General features: G+C 49.4%; 1 protein-coding gene across 1 annotated transcript in view; it reads right to left on the bottom strand.

Moving 5' to 3' along the window:
* The window catches only part of PLCG2 (phospholipase C gamma 2), a 145,857-nt gene that overhangs the window by 60,489 nt on the left and 62,295 nt on the right, over positions 1-23,073 (bottom strand). Inside the window, exons 4-7 of the mRNA XM_067717892.1 lie at positions 22,006-22,099; positions 21,039-21,086; positions 12,543-12,627; positions 10,936-11,019 (exon numbers count right to left, since the gene is read on the bottom strand). Of these exons, the coding sequence (XP_067573993.1) occupies positions 10,936-11,019; positions 12,543-12,627; positions 21,039-21,086; positions 22,006-22,099 (311 nt within the window). The remainder of the gene's footprint in view (positions 1-10,935; positions 11,020-12,542; positions 12,628-21,038; positions 21,087-22,005; positions 22,100-23,073) is intronic.

Raw genomic sequence — 23,073 nt, 5'->3', positions numbered from 1 at the left:
CAAGGAAGCAGGTCACCAAAAATGATGAGGAGTCGCTTTCAGAATGACTTAGAAGTACTTCCTTTCATCTATGTGTCATTTACAGCAAGGCTATTGATTTTAAAAAGAAAAGGGACTTTAGGCAGTGCCAGCTGTTTGTTATCTGGAGTCATTTGGCCCTTAGATCACTGGGTCAATCTGGTGCTTAAGGCCGGATCATTTCCAAACCCAAATCCCGAAACTGGTTTCCCTACGTTGGAGAAAGGCCATCTGTGACCCCCCTTCAACTGTCCACTCCACGCGGTCCTTACTTAAAACCAGCCCCTGCCTTGCCTTGCCTTGCGATGATGTACAGAAAAAGCTGCACCCCATTTCAGCTACATGAGGAGCTGGGATGCAGGAGGAGGCGCCTCTACTGTGGAGATGCTCCAGAGCCAGGGAAGACGGGGAGCAACACCTCAGCTCCCCCACTCCTCTGCCTGCAATCTCCTGTCACCCCGTTTGCTGAACCCCCTGGAGGCAGAGGTGCCTGGGAACCTCTTTGTAAGAATCAGCCCCTCGGGGTACAGAGCAGGGCAGAGAACGCACTAAAATCGAAGAGGCAAATATGACCAGCCCAGGGCTCACCACTCAGGTAGCACACATGGAAGCAAAGCCAGTTCTCTCAGAATTCAAAGGCCAAGGTGCCTGAGGATACGTTAGGAGATGGGCAGAATGCACTGGGGGGCAGGGGTCGTGGGAAGTGGGAGAGAGGAATCAAGATGATTCCTGGGCTGTCCCAGTGGGGCAGCCAGGTATGGGTGCATGGTAGTGGAGATGGGGGTCGGTGCTGAGTATCACGCCACCTCTTCTGGACACTCTAGCGTGAGATGCGAGGCAAGCTGGCAGTCAGGGGAGTCTGGCATTCAGAGGAGATGTGGGGGCCGGAGACGTGTTTCTGGGAGTAATCAGCATAAAGATGCTATTTGAAGCCGGGGGACCAGATAGGATCACACCAAGAGTAAACAGAGAAGACAAGAGTTCTGTGGACTGAGTTTTGGGTAGGGATGTACAAAAAACCAGCAATAGCATGGTGGGTCTTTTCCTGAAAGCAGCTGGGAGGCCAGTCTGGGGATGCAGCGGGTACTGGGCGTTTCTCCGCCTGGGTGTCAGCATAACTGCAGGGAAAGCTGTCCCTCACCATCTCTGGCCACAGACGCTTGAGGACACGCCAGTGCGTGTGAGCAGGGGGCTGGCTGAGGAGCTGACGGGCACTGCATGGTCCCCCGTGGGGTCCACTCGAGACTCTGGGGGACCAGCGGGTTGGTGGGGCAGAGGGGAGTCACCAGCTCCCTCCGGCAGCAACTAGTTTAACAACTGGTATCAGCACTTGCTTGCCAAGCACCGGCCTCACCTGGGTCATGCCAACCATCAGAAGCCGAGAAACCGAAGACCCAGCTAAAGAGGCTGAGAGCCAGCAGGAGGCGACGCACGAGAAGAAGGAAGACAGTGCAGCACCCAAAAGCCAAGCGACAACATCAAGGAGACAGCGGCCAACTGCCACGCGGGTCACATGCCACGGAGCGAACAAAACAAAGACCAGAGGGTGGACCACTGTACCTGTCAAGGCGGAGGTCAGTGGTGATGTGACAAGGTGAACTGCTGTGGGGTAGGAGGCACGGAAACACGACTGGAATGGGCTCCAGAGGTGGAGGGAGGGAAGCAAGCGCAGACGGTGGCGTAGATGGCACTCTTGGAACAGGTCACTCTACAGGGCCAGAGAAATGGGGCGGCAGCCGGAAGGGGGAAGTGTGTCAGGAGGATGTTCTAAAGATGGAAGAATGTGCAGCATGTGCTATGGGTAGAACTGCGTCCCCCAAAAGACACATCCAGGTCCTAACACCACCTGTGAATGCAGCCTTATTTGGAAACAGGGTCTTTGAAGATGCCATCAAGTTAAGTGGAGGTCATGCTAGATTAGGGTGGCCCTAAATCCAATGAATGGAGTCCTTACAAAGAGGGAGATCTGCAGACAGACACACAGAGAGATGGTGCCCATGGGATGATGGAGGCAGAGACTGGAGAGGTGCGTCTACAAGGTAAGGAGCACCCAGGATCGCCAGCAAACGGCAGAGGCTGCAGAGAGGCGAGGAACAGATGGTCCCCTAGAGCCATCAGAAGGGGTGTGGCTCTGCCCACACCTGGCTTCAGACTTAACCTCTAGAACTGTGAGAGAATGAAGTTCTGGCTCTTTTAAGCCACTCAGTTGTGGGTCCTTTGTTACGGCCACCCTGGGAAACGGACACGGCACGTTTGCGAGCTGATGCAGGGCAGCCCCGACCTCGGTTACTCCTTGTGCCGATCCTATTAGGAAAGCAGTAAAATAAACCCTGTTTCAGAAGCAAGAAACGGGCTCAGGGAGCACACGTAATTGTTCCAAGGTTATATACCGAGAACGTCAAGGGGCCAGAGTTTCAACCCAGGCCCACCCTGGTCCATCGCCACTGCCCCACACAGTATGTGCAAAGGCACATAATATAAATGACAACATCCCAGCAACGAGGGCAGAACGCTCTAGATACTATGAGCACACAGGGGAGGCAGCAATTAACTTATCTTCACATTGCCGTGTACGGTTACATGGCCAAATCCTACCAAGCCAGGGCATTCAGCCCTCTGTGACTCTGGGCAACACCTCTGACGCCCTGCGACCCCAATAAAGGCTCAATAAGGTCAGGGTGACGTCTGTTTAGTTGACCACTGTGCCTTCTTGTGTCACCCGTTTATTGAATGGATGACTAAAATAATAAATTAATTTCGCTGGGGAAAAGTAAAAGGCTACAGGGAAACTAAATTAAATTAAAATTAAGTTAAGTTAAAAGGCTACAGGGAGGGCTTCCCTGGTGGCGCAGTGGTTAGGAGTCCGCCTGCCAATGCAGGGGCTCTGGCCCGGGAAGATCCCACATGCCGCGGAGCAACTAAGCCCGTGAGCCACTGCTACTGAAGACCGCGCGCCGTGCTCCGCAATAAGAGAAGCCACTGCAATGAGAAGCCGCGCACCGCAACGAAGACCCAACGCAGCCAAAAATAAAAAAAAATAATAATAATAATAAAAAGGCTACAGGGAAAAGTAACCTATGACTTTTGGTCCTCAGGAGAAGAGGCAGTTACCAGCTAGACAAGGGAAGGGGCTATGCCAAAGGGAGGGGACATAAATGACGGCCCAGAGGTCCACCTAAGGTCAGGGAATTGCATCTTCCCACATCGTTGTGGGTGATCACATCCTCTGGGGCTGTAACTTGCCCTCCACAGTGTCTGTGCTTTGCAGGTCATGTGAAGCGGCCATGGGGACAAACCACAGTGATAGGAAAGCTAACCCGATTCACTGCTAACTTCTGCACTGGGGACCCTTCTCTCCCCTGACCACTGATTAGGATAGCCTGTGATACTCCCTAGACTCCTCCACCAACACATGACAGAATGTTAGTCGCTCTCTTCCCACACGCTCGCACCCATGGAAAATCTGGAAGAGAAAACATCAAACTTCTTCTTGAACGTTTAATTGTAGGTCTAATCACGGGTAGGCTTGCAGGTAGTTTAATTTCCTTTTTATTTTATAATGCACTTTCAACTTTTATGGACTGAATATGCATTACTCTGCTTGTAGTAAAATGTATCCAGATATCAGAAACAAATTTCCTGTCGAGGGCTGCCTAGTCTTCTGCTTCAGTACATGAGGTATCAAAGAACATGCTGGGAAATCCACTGATTGTGACCAAGATGGTCTTTTTTTAAAAATTTATTTTATTGAAGATTACAACGCTGTGTTAATTTCTGCCACACAGCAAAGTGATTCAGTTATATACCTATATCTATATAGATATCTATATATTCTTTTCCATTATGGTTTATTACAGGATATTGAATATAGTTCCCTGTGCTATACAGTAGGACCTCGTTGTCTGTCCATTCTCTATATAATAGTTTGCATCTACTAATCCCAAACTCCCAATCCATCCCTCCCCCACTCCCCCTCCCCTCTCCCTTGGCAACCACGAGTTTCTTCTCTACGCCTGTGGGTCTGTTTCTGTTTCACACATAACTTCAGTTGTGCCATATTTTAGATTCCACTTATAAGTGATATCGTGTGATATTTGTTTTTCTCTTTCTGACTTACTTCACTGAGTATGATAGTCTCTAGGTCCATCCACGTGGCTACAAATGGCATTATTCCATTCTTTTTTCATGGCTGAGTAATATTCCATTGTATATATGGACCGCATCTTCTTCATCCGTTCCTCTGTTGATGGACATTTAGGCTGCTTCCGTGTCCCAGATGGTCTTTTAGAAACAGGAGAGCAAGCGCACCAGAGGCCGGCTGCCCTCACCTCCTCCCAGGGGGGTTCTGCCTCGTAGAGACAGGCTGACAGTAATAGCAGATACCACGCTCTGAGGGCAGCTTTGCATGCCAGACCCGGTGCTGGCTGACTGAGACCTTCCAGTTGTTTTTTTTCTACCAGTTCTTTTAATCTTCGCAACAACCATCTAGGATAGCCACCGTCGCCCCATGACGGTCAGGAAATTTAACACTGCTCCTAGCCAAAAGCAATGCTAAAGGAAAATCAGTGCCACCTTAAATTATAGCAGAGTTGTTTTCTACTTTAACAGGCAAACAAGCAACAGAAATCACCTATATTCAGACCCCAGTGGGATAGTAATGGGATGGCAGAGAGCTGTGTGTGTTTATGTTCCCTGGCACCTTGCAAGGCTGGGAAGGCATTTGTTCTTTCAACTGCACCGGACATAATTTGTGAGTCGATTACTGATTATTTGTGAGCTGCTGGAGAGCGACTCAGACTTGGGTTCATGGGAACCCATGGTGGACAGACGGCCCCAGGATCTCCACCTCCTGGTACGCAAACCCTTGCCTTATCCCTGTAACTTGCAAAGGTAATGGAGGTACACAATTATGTGCATATGATTACATGATGATGTTTTTATATGCTTGGAGAACCTGTCTTGCTGGCTTTGAGGAAACAAACAGCCAGGCAGGGAGCCCCATACATGGAGAAGCCGTGGGCAGCCACCAGGAGCTGCGGGCAGCCAACAAGAAGCTGGAGCCCTCAGTCCTACAACGGCAAGGAACTGAATGCTGCTACCACCGCATGAGCACGGAAGCCGATCTTTTCCCATCTGAGCCTCAGATGAGACCACAGCCTCAGTGGATATCTTAAATGCAGCTTTTTGTGAAACCCCAGAGCAGAGAATCCAGCCTAAGGCACACCTGGATGCCTGAGCCCCAGAAACAGAGAGAGAACGTGCATCGTGGTGATACTGTTATGTACATGCCAGCAGTACAGAACTCATACACATAATACGTAAGCAATACATGAGTAATACAGAACGCTAACGCATTTCCAAACTAATCTACCAGAGGGCAGCAAGAATAGAGCATGCGAGACGGCAGGGGGTAAAAACAGACGAATCAACAGTAACCCAACCACCTCATCCCATGGGGTTGAAACTCCAGTCCTGGGCCGAGACCAAGAGTGATATCAGTCAACCATCTTCACTCATAATCAGGGCCTGTAAATGCCAGACCCCCAGCCTCCAGTAACCAAGGGGGGACTTCACAGGTTTGCTGGGGAGGCAGCAAAGTAGCAGTGATGAAGCTGGGTATTAGATTCAAATATTTAAGGAAGAAAAAACACAAGGTCTTAGGTTTGCTTCAAAACCATCTGAGGAGAGGGAGGTGGGTAAGGGCATAGATGAAATAAGATGACCATGAGTTGACCATTGCTGAAAACTGGCTGCCAGGTGCTTGGGGGTTTGTTATACTATTATCTCTGCTTGTCTCTGTTTGACATTTCCCTTACTACCAAAGTTTAAAAAATTCAAAAGAAGTACCAGCGGGTGGGCAGTGAAGCTGAGCACAGGAGAACTCAAATTCTAGCTCTGCAGCTCTACCAACCTCACGACCTCCGGCAAGTAACCCGAGTGTCAGCAAGTTCATCCCCAACGTGAGGATAAGAGCAGTACCTCTCCCACAGGGTTGCCAGGAGAATTCAATGTATGTAAGACATATAGCACAGCGCCCAGCACAGAGGTCACACTTAGGAAATGTTAGCTCTGATCTTTATTCACAATACTGTTATGACAGCCTAGTTAGAGGTATGTCCCCCCGCCCAGGGGGACACACATGGAATTAAATTTCTCATCTTCCTGCTGCTGCCGAACTTTTGGAAGCTTTGAGGCTTCACAGCAGCAACATAAGCGGGTGGTTAGACACAAGGAGGGATTGGCAGCTTCAAGTTGGAAACCTGGAGCTACTGATAAGCAGGACCCCGCTCCCTGGATTTAGGTCTGGGCATCATCAATCAGCACGAATGGCCCTGTCTCCCCAAGGAGCCCAGGAAAGCCAGCTGAGCCCCTAACAGCACGGAGGTAATGCTTTTCTCTGCCCTGAGCTTCCAGTGAGGAGCTCAGTAAGTAAATGATACGCTGACAAGGGAGAAGCGTTTACCTACGCAAAAGCACTGAGCTTCTCAAGTTGGCCAGTAACTATCTATAGAGCCCGGGGCTCTGTTATTCAAATTCCAAGTCACTGAATTAAAATATGCAGTGGCCAGACTGGACAGTTATACCCTCCAGTGATGGAGAGGCTGTTGACCCAGAAGGTCTTAGGGACTGGGTAGGTGACATAAATTAGCAGAGAGAGCTGGATGGGGGGTTGGGGGAAGGGCTGGGGCAAACCAGAGAAAGCATGCTTCCCTCCGCTCAGAGGCTGCCAAATCTGGCCAGATCTCGATTTTTTTTTCCCCCAAGAGAAGTGAAAAATCTGGATCTTAATAAGAAATCCCCCAAGTTTTAAATGTAGGCAATTCATTGAAAAAACATTTAAACCATTAGGCCAAGTACAGCCGAATGCTGGCTGCATGTGGCATGCTGGCCGCCAGGGTCACCTCTGGTACGTACAGATGTTTTTCCCCAAAACTGGGCCATCTAGGGTAGGCCCAGAGGACTCAGGGATTCTGCAGAAATCTGACTCAAACTTCTTTCCCTTCCTTCTCCCTCTCAAACACACATACGTGAGCTTTAGAAAGCACCGCAACGCAAAGTGCTCTTGTGTGGGATTTTATCGCGGTGGAGACCATCGGTGGCGGGTAACCTGTATCGGCAGGTGCGGCAGCTTTCACGGGAACCTTATTCCCAAGCTTCGCCTGCTCTCTGCCTGATGAGACAGTATCTTGAAATTTCCAGACAAACGATTATAAAACCTGCTTTTTGCAACTACTTATCTTGAGCGAATCAAGTTTTTCTCAGTTGTGGTCAACTGCCTAAGACAGCAATTGTCATTATTCTGGATTTCATTTATATACTACCATCACAGCGTTTTCACTGCTCTCAAGAATTCATTACGAATGAAAGATACAGATTTTCACATACAAAGTGTTCTGATCAGCTTTTATGCAGCAGAGTTTTCTTAATTAAGGTTTCGTACAAAAAAGGGGAGCAGGGTTAGATAGCTTTAAAGTTGTATAACCGATGACCTGATTTAATACCTTCATTTTACAGAGGAGGCTGAGTGACGGGGGGAAAGATGGCTTTCACCAAAATCACTTGGTCAGTTAGAGGTCAAGTTGGGGCTGGAACACAGGTCTTTCAACCTCCAAAGCCTACGATCTTTCTACTCTATTTGGCAAACCAAGAACTAATTATCACTTGTGTGAAAAAGTGAACACACTGCAACTGAATCTTTTACTCTGTGAAATAATGTATTTTTCCCCAATCTACGCAGACAAGAAATGCTTCTCCCATTTCTCTACCTCAGATACATCCGAAGTCCCAAGGCCAGTGGTCACCTAACAAGAGGCCTCATCCTGCGCCCAGCCTGCAGGGAGAAGGCAACTGATAACTGTCTTTCACACTCATCACTTTAAAATGCCTGCACTCTTGACCTCCAGTCCCTCGTCAGTCCTCCGCAGAGCCCGGTGGGGCAGGAATCATAGCCCCAATTGCACAGATGAGAAGACCGAGGCTGGGAGTGGTCAGTGGCTGGCCCAAGGTCACACAGCCGAAGAAAGCAGATCTGTCTTGCTGCAAGTCCTACCCACTCTCTGCTCCCTCGCGGCTCTGCTCTGGACCCACCTCAGCCCCCTGCAAAGCCCTTTTCCAACAGTAACAGCAGTAACCACACACCAGGCACGCCACTCCCTGCACTGAACTGAATGCCTCCCTTTTTAAGCCTTATGCTTTATGGGACATTTTTTTTAATTGCAAAAGTAATGTGCTACTTGGAACAAGTTGAAAACGGAGTGGTACAAAGACAAATTTAATTATCTCTCCTGAGCATCTTTCCAAATCCCTCCAGGACATACACAAACTCAACATTAAATATGAGGGACTTCCCTGGTGGCGCAGTGGTTAAGAATCCGCCTGCCAATGCAGGGGACACGGGTTCGAGCTCTGGTCCGGGAAGATCCCACATGCTGTGGAGTAACTAAACCCATGCACGACAACTACTGAGCCTGTGCTCTAGAGCCCGCGAGCCACAACTACTGAGCCTGCGCTCTAGGGCCCACCTGCCACAACTACCAAGCCTGCGTGCCTAGAACCCACGCTCCGCAACAAGAGAAGCCACAGCAATGAGAAGCCTGTGCACCGTAACGAAGAGTAGGCCCCTCTCGCCACAACCAGAGAAAGCCCACATGCAGCAACAAAGACCCAATGCAGCCAAAAATAAATAAATAAAATAAATAAATTTAAACCACAGTAATCTATTAAAGAAAACCATTAAACATGAGGTATGTATACTCTTCCATACCTTCTCCTTGTTCATAAAAAACACTCACAAACATATATAGGAGGAGCACTGTTTGTTACCAAAAAATCAGACCTAGCTCCCTGCATGAATCTGCAGCTGGTTTTCCTCACAAAATACCATGAACATCCCTCCAGATGGACAGAAACACAATGGACTCAGGCTTCTTAATCAGCTGCACAGTGTCACACAGTATGGATGGACCATAACTTACCCAGCTTTTGCTCTACTGAGAGGCATTCAGATGGCTCCCAAGTATTTTGGCAGCATAAATAATGCTGCCATAAGCAATCTAGTGACACACTCTTAGGCCTCAGTGCTTTCATTTCTCTAAAACAGAGGCCCCAAAATGCCACTGTCAGGTCAAAATGTACGCACATCTTAATTTAATTTTAAAATAGCATATTATCTTTTCTTTAATAAATTTATTGATTTAAATTTATTTTTGGCTGCGTTGGGTCTTCACTGCTGCCCACAGGCTTCCTCTAGTTGTGGCGAGCCGGGGCTAGTCTTCGTTGCGGTGCGCAGGCTTCTCACTGCGGTGGCTTCTCTTGTTGCGGAGCACAGGCTCTAGGTGCGCGGGCTTCAGTAGTTGTGGCATGCGGGCTCAGTAGTTGTGGCTCGCGGGCTCCAGAACACAGGCTCAGTAGTTGTGGCACACGGGCTTAGTTGCTCCGTGGCATGTGGGATCTTTCCGGACCAGGGCTCAAACCTGTGTCCCCTGCATTGGCAGGCGGGTTCTTAACCACTGCGCCACCAGGGAAGTCCCAATAGCATATTATCTTAATCGAAAAACATATTCTCATTAACAAGGAATAAAAGTATAAAAAGAACAACATACAAAAATCCCTCAACCCAGAGACAAGTTACTATTAATAATTTGGTAAATTTCCTTCCAGAACAAGATGATAGAGTTAGTAGAACTTTTTTTACTTTAATAGGCTCAGACTAAATTCCAATCAGACTGACGGCCACTCATATTCCCACCGCGAAGGTATGAGAGCACCATTTCCCCACACTGTCCCCATAGCTCTGTAACATTTAAAACTTTTGCCAATCTAACAGATGAAAATATGATGTCACTGCCATTCCCACTTGATATTTCCTTGACTAGAAGGGAGACAGAACACATCTCATGGGTCTCTTAGGAACATGCCGGACTTTGAAACACAGGGGAAACAAAAATATCATTCGATCATTTGCTCAAGAATCATCTTACCCATGCAGATGGCCGACAGGCACAAGAAAAGATGCTCAACATCACTAATCATCAGGGAAATGCAAATCCAAACCACAATGAGATACCACCTCAGACTCGTCAGAGTGGCCATCATCAAAAAGAACACAAATAACAAACGCTGGGGAGGGTGTGTAGAAAGGAAACCCTCCTACCCTGTTGATGGGAATATAAACTGATGCAGCCACTGTGGAAAACAGTATGGAGATTTCTCAGAAAACTAAAAACAGAGTCACCATATGACCCAGCACGTCCACTCCTGGGTATGTATCCGAAAGAAAGAAAAGCACTAATTCGAAAAGATACATGCACCCCAATGTTCACAGCAGCATGATTAATAATTGTCAAGATATAGAAGCAACCTAAGTGTCCACCAGCAGATGAACGGATAAAGGAGATGTGATAGATATACAGACATATAGACACACACACACACAGTGGAATACTACTCAGCCATAAACAAGAATGAAATATTTGCCATTGGCAACAACACGGAGGGTATCCTGCTAAGTGAAGTAAGTCACACAGAGAAAGACAAATACTATGTGATATCACTTACACGTGGAATCTAAAACATACAACAAACTAGTGAATATATCAAAAAAAAGAAACAGACTCACAGAGAATAAATTAGTGGTTACCAGTAGGAAGAGGGAAGGGAGGAGGGGCAGTATAGGGGTAGGGGATTAAGAGGTACAAACTATTACATATAAAATAAGCTACAAGCATACACTGTACAACACAGGGGCTATAACCCATATTCTATAATAATTATAAATGGAGGATAACCTTTAAAAATTGTGAATTGTACACCTGTAACTCATATAATATTGTACATCAACAATACTTCAATTTTTAAAAGTAAGGTAAGACTATCAAAACCTTCAAAAAGTGAATGGGAAAAAAAGAATCATCTTACCAATTTCTGCTGTTCAAACATAAGTTTTTTATAGAAGAGATGGAACTGTTCAAAGCTGAGTTCATCTTTGTGTGCGCCTATTTCCTGTAAATATATAAAAAAAGTGACCACACGATTTTTCTTGTCCACCACAAGAATGCCTCTTCCCTGTTCACAGAAATACCATGGCTCTGCTACAACACTGGTTAAAATCAAACTTGCATTCCTCTGAACCCAACTATCCACAAGTTTCCTAATTTATCTGCCTGGAGAACATACCCACCAGGGATCCCTGGTGAGATCCTTCCCTTGACTCCCCAGAAGGGAAGGATCTTCGCCAGAATTCCAAGAGCCATAATGCAGAACTCCTCCTTCTGGGGGCAGAAGACACTTTCAAATCTAGACATATTTATAGGGTATGTACAGATAGGTCATTTTTAAAAGCATAAGAAAATGAACCGAGCCCTTAGAATTAACAGACCTCAACTCCAGTCAAGGTCTGTCCCCTGAATGGCTTAACAGCTTTGGGCAAATCACTTGACCCTCTCAGACCCTCCGTTTCTTCATCTGTAAAATGGGAGAACCACCATTACCCTCCTCGGACTTCCTTGAAACCAAACCAGAGAACATCCACGTAGCACCTGCATGGTAAAGGCTTGATGAGGAACAAAATTCCAACTACATGGCGGTCAGTGGTAAATGCCTCTCCCATCTCTCTTCTGTCAGTCCCCACCCTCCTCTGGTTTTGCCTTCTTGGACCAGTTCGAATGATGGGGGCGGGCCAAAAGATGGCTGGATAAGCCATAAAGTGGGTTAACTGTTCCGGGAGCTCACTGGTATAAAAATGAATGAGCTTCTTCAGCTGAGGAATCCGGTGACATGCCCCTGTGAGTCCACCAACTGGGACTATTGGGATGGAGTGTTGTTGGGCTCCTTGACGAGAGTCAATATCTCTCTGAAGGCCAGAAAGAATGCCTATGGATCACCTCCATCCTTACACCCTTCAGAAGAGCCCCACCTGACCTATGCTACCCCATCACTCATGGAATGACCCGCCTCAGATCTACCAATGGCTTAATTACACAAGAACATAAACAAATTAAATGATGGGCGGAAGGAGGGATGGAGGGATGGAGGGATGGGAGGATGGGTGGGAGGAAGGATCAGTGGATGAAGGGAGGGGTGGGTGCGAGGAGAGGGGAAGGGCAGAGAAGAGTCGCCTCTGAAAACTACGCTATCAGGACCTGAATACAAAACGCCACATCCCTGGCAACCTACATAAGGAATCTTCCATAATATTTTCCAGAAGAAACACATGTGTTCATATTATTAAAAGGAAAACAGGCTGTGGGATAGTGAGGGAAAGGGAAAGTTGGACTGGTGGAAACGTCCCAAGTCAAGCAGCTCGGTGAACACGGTCTTCGTGGATGACGTCCTCTGCCATGACTGAGAACACGGGCTTAAGGTCTTCACACAATCCCTCTGTCTGGACTAGGATGGATGAATCTGGAGGCGGGGGACTTCCTTGGGCACCATTCAGTGGAGCTCAAAGGCACGTAGTGGCTTCATGTGAAAGGCACACGTAGCCCTGGGTTCACAGAATCGCCAGGCTGAGACACAAAACTTACCACGAACTTATCTTTGAGGAACTTGGCGCTGCTCACTTTGAAGTTGACCAGGGGCAAGATGGTCTTCAACTCTCGGAGGCTGATGCTGCAAAAGAGGGGAACCCCAGCCTCGTCAGCCTTGAGGGGTGTCAAGAGTGGAGGATCTGGCTACTCCTGTCAGCTCCCATCTTCCACCACCAGCTGGGAACACAGACTCTGGGATCAAGACACCCGATGTGCAAGGCTGGTCTCCACCCTTCAGGGATGGCTGTGGACACGGATCACGTTGGAGATGCGCAGTGAGGGCAGAAATGGTGTCGGATAACCTCGGCAGACGCGAAACGTCACAGGGGTTCCAGCCAAGACGAGGTCACTGAAGGCCAGAGACAGGCAGGGGAAGGAGCCAACCTTCTCTGAACACCTACTATGTGCCAGGCTGCCCCGGGGATCTCCAGGCAATGACGTCACCTCACCCCTCGCTACACCTCACCCCCCACACAGTATGCATTCTCGAGCCCCAGGGTTCAGAACAGGCAACGGGGATGGGGGCAGGGTATGCGGCTCAAGGTCGGAGCTGGTCTGACGACCTGAGGAGGTGGGCACCATTATCACTCCACGCGGCAGGTGAGGAAACCGAGGCTCAGAGACGTTGGGTGCTACCACGCGGCGGAGGCGGACTCCAGTGCAGCCTGCCTCCAGGTCTGCGTGTAACCACTGCATTTGAAGCCTCTCAGGGAACGCCATGAACAGTGATGGAGGGCGGCGGGTCAAGGGCCTGAGATCCAGACCCTCGTGGCTGCGGAGCCAAGTGTCCGGCAGAGCGAGAGAGGGTGGTCTGGGCGGCCTCTGGTGTGGCCAGAGAAAACTGGTCTGCGTTCCTGGAGACGTCAGACTAGCAAGGGGCTGTGCGTGGCCAGGAAGGAAGTCTGCCCGGGCTGTGGGCAGGAACGGCCCAGCTTCCGCCACACTGTCTACCCGGCCTCTGCCAGCACGCCCGGGAGGAAGCAGCAGGTCACACTCGGAAGCTGCCCCGGGAGACCGCCAAGAGGACTCCTGGCCACCCCAGTGTCCCGACCTCCAGCATCCCTGTCTCTCGTCTAACGGCCTCCCTAATGTGGGAGACCTTTATGGGCCACGTGTTCCCCACCGCCCACCACTCCTGGGGCCGGCACCCAGGGCCTTCCCAGAGAGACGGTGAGGGCAGCACAAAGCCCTCGGCAGGCCCGGCGGGGCTGGCCGCACAGAGAAGTGAGCAGGCTGGCTGAGACCTCCTTTAGGACCCTGCCCCCGGGGTGTCCACGAAGAGCCTGGTCAGGGCAGGATGAAGGGCGAGGAGTGGTGGGGGATGGCGCTGTAAAACGAGGCAGGGAGAGGGTCTGGCCTAGCTGGTAGCCGAGGTAGCTCACCCAGGACCAAGGAAGAGGTCGGCGTCCCCTGGGGAACCCAGAACTTCCAGGCAGAAATGGGGCCAGGAAACCTTCCCACACCCAGGAACAAAGGGACTGGGGAGCTGGGAGCCAGTGCAGCTGCCGGGGGGGCCAGTGGAGCAAACATAGGGCCCGGGGGTGCGAGAATCTGAGCACTGGGCCATCTGAACCCACCGTCTCCAAAGGTCCCGCCTTACAGTGGAGCAACTGAGCCCCCAGGTAAAGGTGGGGGCCAGAGAGCTTCTCTGGGCTCCCGTGCAGGGACTAGCCACTCCACTCCACTCCCCATGCCGCGCCCTCACTCCACGTGCTCTGGGCACGTGGATTAGGACTGGCCCGTGGAGCTGCTGGCGGGTAGGAAGCCAGCAGCTCCCAACTTCACCCCTCTCCCCGTCCAGGACTTGTCATCAGATCTCAGCCAAGATCATGGTCTGCCCTCTGGCCGTAACTCAGGACAGCTCTGCAGGGCCTCCCCGGAGCTCCCCACGGGGCCAGCTGAGGCCGTGACTGTGCCTGCATCACAATCCAGCTGCCTTCGCAGGTGTGGCCCCGCACACACTCCCCATAAGCTTCCTGCACACAAAGCCCATCTCAGATTCTGCTTCCTGCAGGCTCGGCCTGTGACCGTGCGTTAGGGAACCAGGGCAATCCCTTTGGGGAGGGATGGCAAAAACTACCCCCTCCCCACGGGCACTGAACAATCCTGTCAGCTTCCCTCCTCAGCTTGGCATGCTCCCAGATGCTACAACGCTGCCCCCTGGGGCAGCCTTTACCAAACAACTGAGGTTGGCAGCCCCGGGAAACTTACCTGCCACCCTGAGGCTGGTAACCAACACCTCCACCACCCCCAGCTTCTTGTAACAGTAATAAACATTCATTAGTGTTTACCGTAAGCCAGCCACTGGCCAAGCACTGGTCACAAATGAACCCACTGAATCTTCAAACCAATCCCAGGAGGTAGGAACTATGATCTCTCTTACAGATTAGGAAACGAAGGCACAGAGAAGTCAAGGAACTTACCCAAACTCATACAACCAGTAAGCGTTAGTGCTGAGATTCAAACCTCAGCGCTGCCCAACAGAATTTTCTAGGATGATGGCAACGTTCCGTATCAGGGCTGTCCAATGCGCCTAGGGCGACCAAGGAACTGAATTTTTAAATTTTTATTTAATTTTAATTACTTTAGATTTAAATAGTCACAGGTGGACAGTGCAGCTCTAGAAGCCTGCTTCTCTAAGTAGGGTCCCTGGAACGCCAGGATCAACATCAGTTGGGAATTTGTTACAAGGGCACATTCATGATCCCCACCCAGACCCAGTGCAACAGAACTTCTGCAGGACAGGCAGCGCACCTCTGCAGGTAAAGCCCCCCCAGGCTGTCCGACGTGCTGGAGCCAGGACTGCTGACCGCAGGGAACCTATTTGCATGCCTGCTGAAGACAGAACTGGACCGCACACCTGCCTCCCACCTGCACGCCCAACCCTCCCGCCTCCTGAAGGCCAGGCTGAGCGAGAACAGGAAGTGCACACTCGGTTTATGCAAAGTCAGTGTCACATGCCGAGGGGCAAGGGGCAAAGTGGGAAAGAGATGTCCACAGAGACAACCTGCTCCCAGCCCGTAGGTCTGCTGGCCCCTCTGCAGGACTCAGCCCGTGAGCCTCACCCTGAGGAATGCAATTCCAGTGACCACCCTCCACCCCCGAAGGTTCAGGGGCTCTCGCAAGGGGTATTTTGACCGAAGAAGTTTTCCCCTAATGCACTGACCTTAGAACCTAATTCCCAGGTAATAGGCAACTAAACTCTAGAGACTCAAAAAGAGGGGGTTTCTGGAAACCTGGTCAAGATTAATGTTAAACGATTCATGCCTTTGACTCAGTCTCCCCAGGCCTGGAAATGTTATAAGGACGAGAACGTTCTGGTTGTCCCTTGTTACGATGCTATGTCTACGAATGAAAAGGGAGGGCTTCGTTCATCTGACCAACACTACAAAGACCGAACCAGCCGGATCCCCGACCTCGAGAGCCCCCACCGGTGTGAACAGCAACAACAGGGGGAAGACTCTAAGAAAGCAGAGAGCGTCCAGCCGACGGGACAGACTAGCACTAAGACCGAGAATCCTACGATGACCCGAAACACGCTTCTCGTGAGGGTCGCTCCGTAACGTTCCCTCTGAACGCAATTCAGTGAAACTGTGAACATTAATAAAAAGCAGACACAAACTAAATGACAAACAAAAGGCAACTTTTCAAGCCAAATATCAGATCCCATTGGTTGAATTACAATGTAGACGTTAACACTGTTCCCAAAGAGTTGCAACAAAATGTGAACGTGTTTATGGTTTAAGGTGAGGTGAAAATAGTTTCCCCTCCTTGCATGTGGACTGGACTTAGTGACTGATTCCCAGAAAATAGAGTGGAGGCAGAGATCTGGAAGACACAACCTTGGCCAAGTAATCAAGGTTTCCATCACCCTTGACAAGCCATGGTGAAAGCAGGCATCTCTTGAGCAAGGTGAAGAAAAAGACCTTCACCCCCGTGATACTCTTCCCAAACACAACCTCAGGTTCCCCTTAACTCCAGTCTTACCATGACAAAAGTATCAGACTAACACAAATGGAGGGACACGTTACAGAATACCTGAGACCCACTCCTCAAAACTGTCAAGGTCATGCAAGACAAGGAAAGATGGAGAAACCGCCACAGCCTAGAGGACACCAAAGGGGCAGAACAACTAAGTACAATGTGGGGTCTTGGGTGGGATCCAAGACCAGGAGAAGGACACTGGTGGAAAAAATGGTGAATTCCAATAAAGTCTAGGGTTTACGTAACGGTCATATAGCAAATGTGGTTTGTCAAGTTTTGACATGAATGATGTGAACCGTAGGGAAAACTGGCCAAAGGGGTATATGAGAAATCTCTGTACCATCTTTGCAACTTTTCTCTAAATGTAACATTATTCCAAAATTTTAAAATTAGTTAAAGAAGAACACAATGTAAAGTCATATATATAGTTACATATTAATGAAGTAAAATGAACACAAACCAATAAAGTTGAGGATGGAAATCTACTGAAAACAATTGTACCCAGAGTTAAACAGTGCCTACCATTTAATGTCAAACTCACACAAATTTTTTCTAGTTTTCAGTATTTCCAAAATTTTCTATAACGAACATGAGTTACTTTCATAATATATATACACTACCAAACGTAAAATAGATAGCTAGTGGGTAGCAGCCACATAGCACAGGGAGATCAGCTTGCTGCTCTGTGACCACCTAGAGGGCTGGGACAGGGAGGGTGGGAGGGAGACGCAAGAGGGAGGGGCTAAGGGGATATATGTATATGTACAGCTGATTCACTTTGTTATAAAGCAGAAACTAACATAACATTATAAAGCAATTATACTCCAATAAAGATGTTTAAGAAAAACAAAAAAACATAGGCTTGGGGGTTCCCTGGTGGTCCAACAGTTACGCCGCTGAGCTTCTAATGCAGGGGGCGCCAGTTCAATCCCTGGTCAGGGAACTAAGATCCCACATGCCTTGCAGCACGGCCAAAAAATAAAATTAAATAAAACATAGGCTTGTTTACCATATCTAAAAAAAAAAGTCCATGTGATGTTTTTAAATGGGCAAAGGACTTGTCTAGATATTTCTTTGAAGAAGATATACAAATGGCAAAAAGCACATGGAAGGATGCTCAAGATCTGTAGTCATTAGGAAGATGCAAATCAAAACCAAAATGAGATACTACTGTACACCCACTGGGATGGCTGGAGGGAGGGAAGGGGGGTGGGGGGGGAGAAGGAAGGGAGGGAGGGAGGGAGGGAGGGAGGCGAGAAGGGGAAGGAGGGAGGAAGGAAGGAGGGAAGAGGGGAGGGAAGGAGGGAGGAAGGAAGGAGGGAAGAGGGGAGGGAAGGAGGGAGGAAGGAAGGAAGGAAGGTTAGGTGTTGGCAAGGAAGTGAGAAAAAAATGAAATCCTGTTGCCCTGCTGGTGGGAATGTATAATGGTTGCAGCTGCCGTGGAACACAGTAGGCAGTTCATCAAAAAATGGAAGAGTATTACCATTTGATCCTGCAATGCCACTTTTGGGTAATGCACAAAAGAACTGAAAGCAGAGACTAGAAACCCATATTCACAGCAACAATACTCACAATAGCCAAAAGGTGGAAGCACCTGGAGTAAGTGTCCATGGACAGATGGGCAGATAAACACAACGTGTTACATGCACATAGTGGAATATTATTCGGCCTTAAAAAGGAAGGAAATTCTGACACTTGCTACAGTAACGTGGATGAATCATGAAGACATCGTGCTCAGTGAAGTACGCCAGTCACAAAATGCAGCATCCTTCCGCTCACAGGCCCACAGGAGTCAACTTCACAGAGACAGAAAATATTGGGTTGGCCAAAAAGGTCGTGCAGGTTTTTCCGTAAATGTCATTTTACAGAAAAACCTCAACGACCTTTTTGGCCAACCCAATAGCACGGCGGTTACCAGCGGCTGCAGAGGGAGTAATAGAGTGAGGGCTAAATGGGTACAGAGCTTCAGTTCTGCAAGAGGGGTAGAGCTCTGCAGACGGATGGTGATGGCAGCACAGCAACACGAACGCACAGAAGCGTACACTGGAAATGGCAAGTTTTATGTTATGTATATTTCACCACAATGAAACCCATACGTAATTTTCAGTCAAAGGAGGTCCCCGTGGGGAAGGGAAGATTTCTGCCTCTTACCAGCTCAGTGATCAGCTAAGCCACAGCTGACCGGCTAGGCTGCTGTGGACAAGTGATCTAACCTCTCCTGGCCTCAGTATCCTCATAAAATGGACCAGAGGGTGCCCAGCTCGCCAGTCTGAGAGCCTTCTTTCCATAAGCTTTCCCCAATTCCCTAAGTAAGGAGAGTGCTCAGAACGGCGGGGGTTACAAAGTGACTCCTCACAAACGCCAGCTGCTGCCATGCTGCCTCTCGAGAGGCTGAAAAGGGAAACATGCTCAGGCCAACAAAAACCCGGGATTGGACACTGCCCGAGCCGGGCCAGCCCACAGTCTGCCTCCCATCCCCAGGCTCTTTCCTTCGTGCTGCAGCTCCTTTGTTTTCTTCCAGGAAACGGGACCACTGTGCGAGACAGGAAAGGAGGGAGACTGGCAGAAGTCAGTTGCCCTTTCATTGGCACCTTGGTCAAGTTCCTTTTGAAAAACTCCCTCTGGGCCTCCCAGAACCACAGGAAAGGTGGGATTTTCCACATGTTGACAGAGCAGCAGGGCTCCGCCAAGCGGAAGGGAGGTCGGGGAGCGGGAACAGCAAGCAGGGAACAAGGAATCATGGCCAGAGACAGACTTGCTGTCTGCTGAAGGTTCTGGAAAGGACTTCTCTGTAAAGGACTTGCAAGAATCCATTCTGAGCGAGAGAGCTGGAGGGAGGCTCCCACTTCTTGACAACAGAAGTTGGAGAAGCAGACTGTGGAACCAGCTCAACAACGCCATACCCCACCATGTGGAGAGAGGGCCCAGGAGGGCTCCCTCTCTCAGCTCTGTGCCAACCTCAGCTGTGATTCACCCCAAAGCCACAGAGAAGGGAAACAGTCATGGGAGGCGCCACCTCCGAGACTGAAAGAGGCCAGTGTGTATAAAATCCCCCAGCGAGGGGACCTCGTTTGATCCACCCTCCGTAACACGGGCCAGGCCCAGGTGTGGGACCACAGAACGCTGGCTGAGAGGAGGGAGGGAGGGAAAGGAAGACGGACAGAGACACGGACTGAGCTGCTGGCTGACCTAACAACGTCACTAAACTTTTCACCGCTTCCTGGTTACCATCTGCAAAGCATCCCGTGGGGCACGTGTACAAGAGACCACAGAGGCTCTGAAATCAACAAGTGATGGATGACACTAGCCTGAATCTAGAATGCCTCAGGGATGGAAAGACTTTCGGGAACAAGAGAGGTGAGTTGTAGAGGTTACTTGTTGCCTCACTGACGTGATGCTGACACATCTTAATGGAGAATGGAAGGAAGGAAAAACATTTAAAAACTTTCAGAGAGGTCTGATGTGAGGCTAAAATGATACAATTGATTGTCAAGTGCTCAGTACAGTGCCTGGCATGCTGGGTGCTCAATAAATGGTGTTTTTTTTGTCATTACGTTATTAACAAGAACTGGATCATAACCGAAAAAAAATGGAGAGGATGTTCAACCTCGCCCATAAACAAGGAAACGCAAATTTAAGCCAAAATCCACTGCTGCCTTTTACCCACAGATTAATAAAGGTCAAACTCTGGAGACATAGTGAAACAAGTACTTTCTTGCACTGTTGGTAGAAACAGAAATCGCTACCACCTCTCTCAAAAATCTCAGACCCGAGGACACCTGGCCGCTGGAATTCCTCTTCTGGGAATTTATCCTGCTCATACCCTCATCACCTAAGTTTACAAAAAGGGAGATGTGAAGGCTTTCACGGTATGATAATAAAGGACCAGGAACAACTTCATGTCCATCAAGAAGGAAATGATTTCTCATCAGTTAGAGAATTACACTGCATCCATCCAAGGACAAACCGCATTGGATACAAAAATGTCTGGCATGGAGCGTTGTGTGTGCCGACAGGGAACCACTCCAAGACGTGCTGTTCAGTGAACCGGTCAAGGACACTGAATTACGTGTTATCACATCGCCCCACTCACGTCCACCCAGCCCTTACGACCATCGCTACTGAACTGGGTTTACCTCTTGATGGTCAATCCCCCAGCACAGAGGAAGGGCAGGCACCATGGTGACCCTGTTTCTCCCCGGGACACAGAAGGGGCTCACATGTGAAGGCCTAAAGGACGTGCTGCAAGTGCTCCACAAAAGAGGAGCCACCTCTGCAGGTGGACCGGAATTTTCCACCGCAGTGAGGTCCTGCACGGGTGGAGAGTCTGTCACCGTGACCCCCGCCACCTAGCACTGTGTCCGGCACCTTGTAAGTCAAATCTAACTTCATGAGGAGCTTTCCACAGCAGAGAACTTGCTCCAACCCCCTCAGAATGTTTAAAGAAAGAATGAACATCCGAGTCCAAAACGATCGGGAGAAAACTACAAAAATGTGAGTGAACCTTACCTGTTTCTTCTGGTCTGATCCACAGAATAAATCTGCTTTCTCAACCAACTGGGAAGAGAGACAAAGAGAGAAAGTTAGAAAACAGCACGAGTCGAAGCGAGTTCTACAGGGAAGAGAGTTGAAGAGAGTTGAGACAAAGAGAGAAAGTTAGGAAACAGCACGAGTCGAAGCGAGTTCTATAGGGAAGAGAGTTGAAGAGAGTTGAGACAAAGAGAGAAAGTCAGAAAACAGCACAAGTCGAAGCGAGTTCTATAGGGAAGAGAGTTGAAGAGAGTTGAGACAAAGAGAGAAAGTTAGGAAACAGCACGAGTCTAAGTGAGTTCTACAGGATGGGACAAAGGAAACTGGAAACGAAAAGGAAGGTTTTCCAACTTTCTAACTCAGGCGACTTGGGAAGCAGCAGTTTCTCCTTGTGGTTGAAATGCTCCAGCTGGGCCAAGGGGCCCCTTTGACAGAGGCTGGCAATCTTTAAACTGACAATTCCCTCTGATTCTATGAGTTAATCCCCAAAAAGCTGGTAAGGAAAATGGTGTAAATCAGAGGGCTTTGGTCTGCTGGAGGGACAGTAATTCACACACCAATCCCACCCAAAGGGAGTGGCAGGTGGAAAATCCTGGACCTCAAGCCTGGGGTCCTTGGATCAGTCAGCTTAATCCCTCTTCCTAAATCCTTTAAGAAACAAGCCTCGGGCCCTCCCCTCCAACCCAACATCAGTAGGAGCTTCTGTCTCAGCCCCAGGGCCCTCCTCACTCCAGCAGGCGAAGACCAAGGCCCAGCACTGAGACAGGCTTTTCTGTGAGATGCTGGAGAGTCCACAGCCACTAATGGGCACCTACTGCATACAGGACACTCCATGAGCCTCCAAGACGCAATATTCCCTTTTTCTTTCTTTCACCATATTGGCTAAAGGGAGCAGAATAAATGCCTGAGTGAAGGAACACAGAGATAAACAGGCCCAAACCGTCACCTCTCAATGATGGTGGGGGTGGATGCGCTCATCACTTCCTGGTGCAAGATCTTCAAGCCAGAGAGCCACTTAGTTGCATCTTCTTTAGAGTCGGCTGCAGAGGTGAGGGGACAGAAATGCTCTGTTACTCCCTGGGAAGACAGACTGCTGCTTAGGGACCCCCGCCCCACCTTCCCAGCCCCACACAGACCACGTGGCTGGGAGGAGCCTGTGCTGGTTCCTAGGACCTACTTTTTGTCTCAGATGAGGCCATATGCCCATGGCGAGCCTCCTACAGCAGGGGTGACAAGCCGATGACTTTTTAAAAGTTTTAGCCCTATGCTAACAAACAAGAGGCAGGACCTGGGATAACTTGTACCACAATCCTGAGCAGCCCTGAGCATCTCCCCTGTTTCCCTTCAAGGCCAGAGAGAGGGGTGGAAAGTAGGTGATGCTGATGCCTGTAAGGGAAGCGGCAACAAGTACCAGTTAAGAGCCTGGCATCATCGCCAAGTCCCAGTGTACTGCTTCAGGGCTGTGTGATGTTCAGTTGGTTACTTAACCTCTCTGTGCCTCATTTCCTAATCAGTAAAGTGGAGATGGCAATGCAAACAACTAGTCCAGTTATTAAACATCTCCAAACTAGGGAGTTTGCTAGTCTAGATAGAGCATGCTGAGGTTTCTGCTCTCACTCTTCCCGTGTGGACGAGGAGAAAACTACAGCTCAGAAGAGTGACGGGACCTGTCCCAGAGCCAGTAAATAAGAAGCTGGGATCCAGACATCACCCTGGGCTCCACGTCCTGCTTGGGCTTTCAGGGCCTCCCTACCAAGAAGAGCACCCAGGCTTCAGCCTGCAGGGGGGCTACGTGGACAGAGCTCAGGGACACAGTCACGGGCCCCTCTCTCCTGCCCCATCTCTGCCTTCTGCTATACACCATCAATCAGACGGCCACCCAACACTTCCTACATCCAGCTTGCTAATTTCCCTCCTCCAAGCCCTGGCACATGCAATGTCCTCTCCCTGGACCATCCTCCCTCTTTAACCCCAACTCCTACTGATGCCTTAAAACCCAGTTGAAAAGTCACCT

The sequence above is a fragment of the Pseudorca crassidens genome, chromosome 20 (genome assembly GCF_039906515.1).
Source record: "Pseudorca crassidens isolate mPseCra1 chromosome 20, mPseCra1.hap1, whole genome shotgun sequence".
NCBI classification, from domain to species: domain Eukaryota; kingdom Metazoa; phylum Chordata; class Mammalia; order Artiodactyla; family Delphinidae; genus Pseudorca; species Pseudorca crassidens.
The sequence above is the reverse complement of the archived record's forward strand: the minus strand, read 5'-3'. Positions and strand labels throughout refer to the sequence as shown.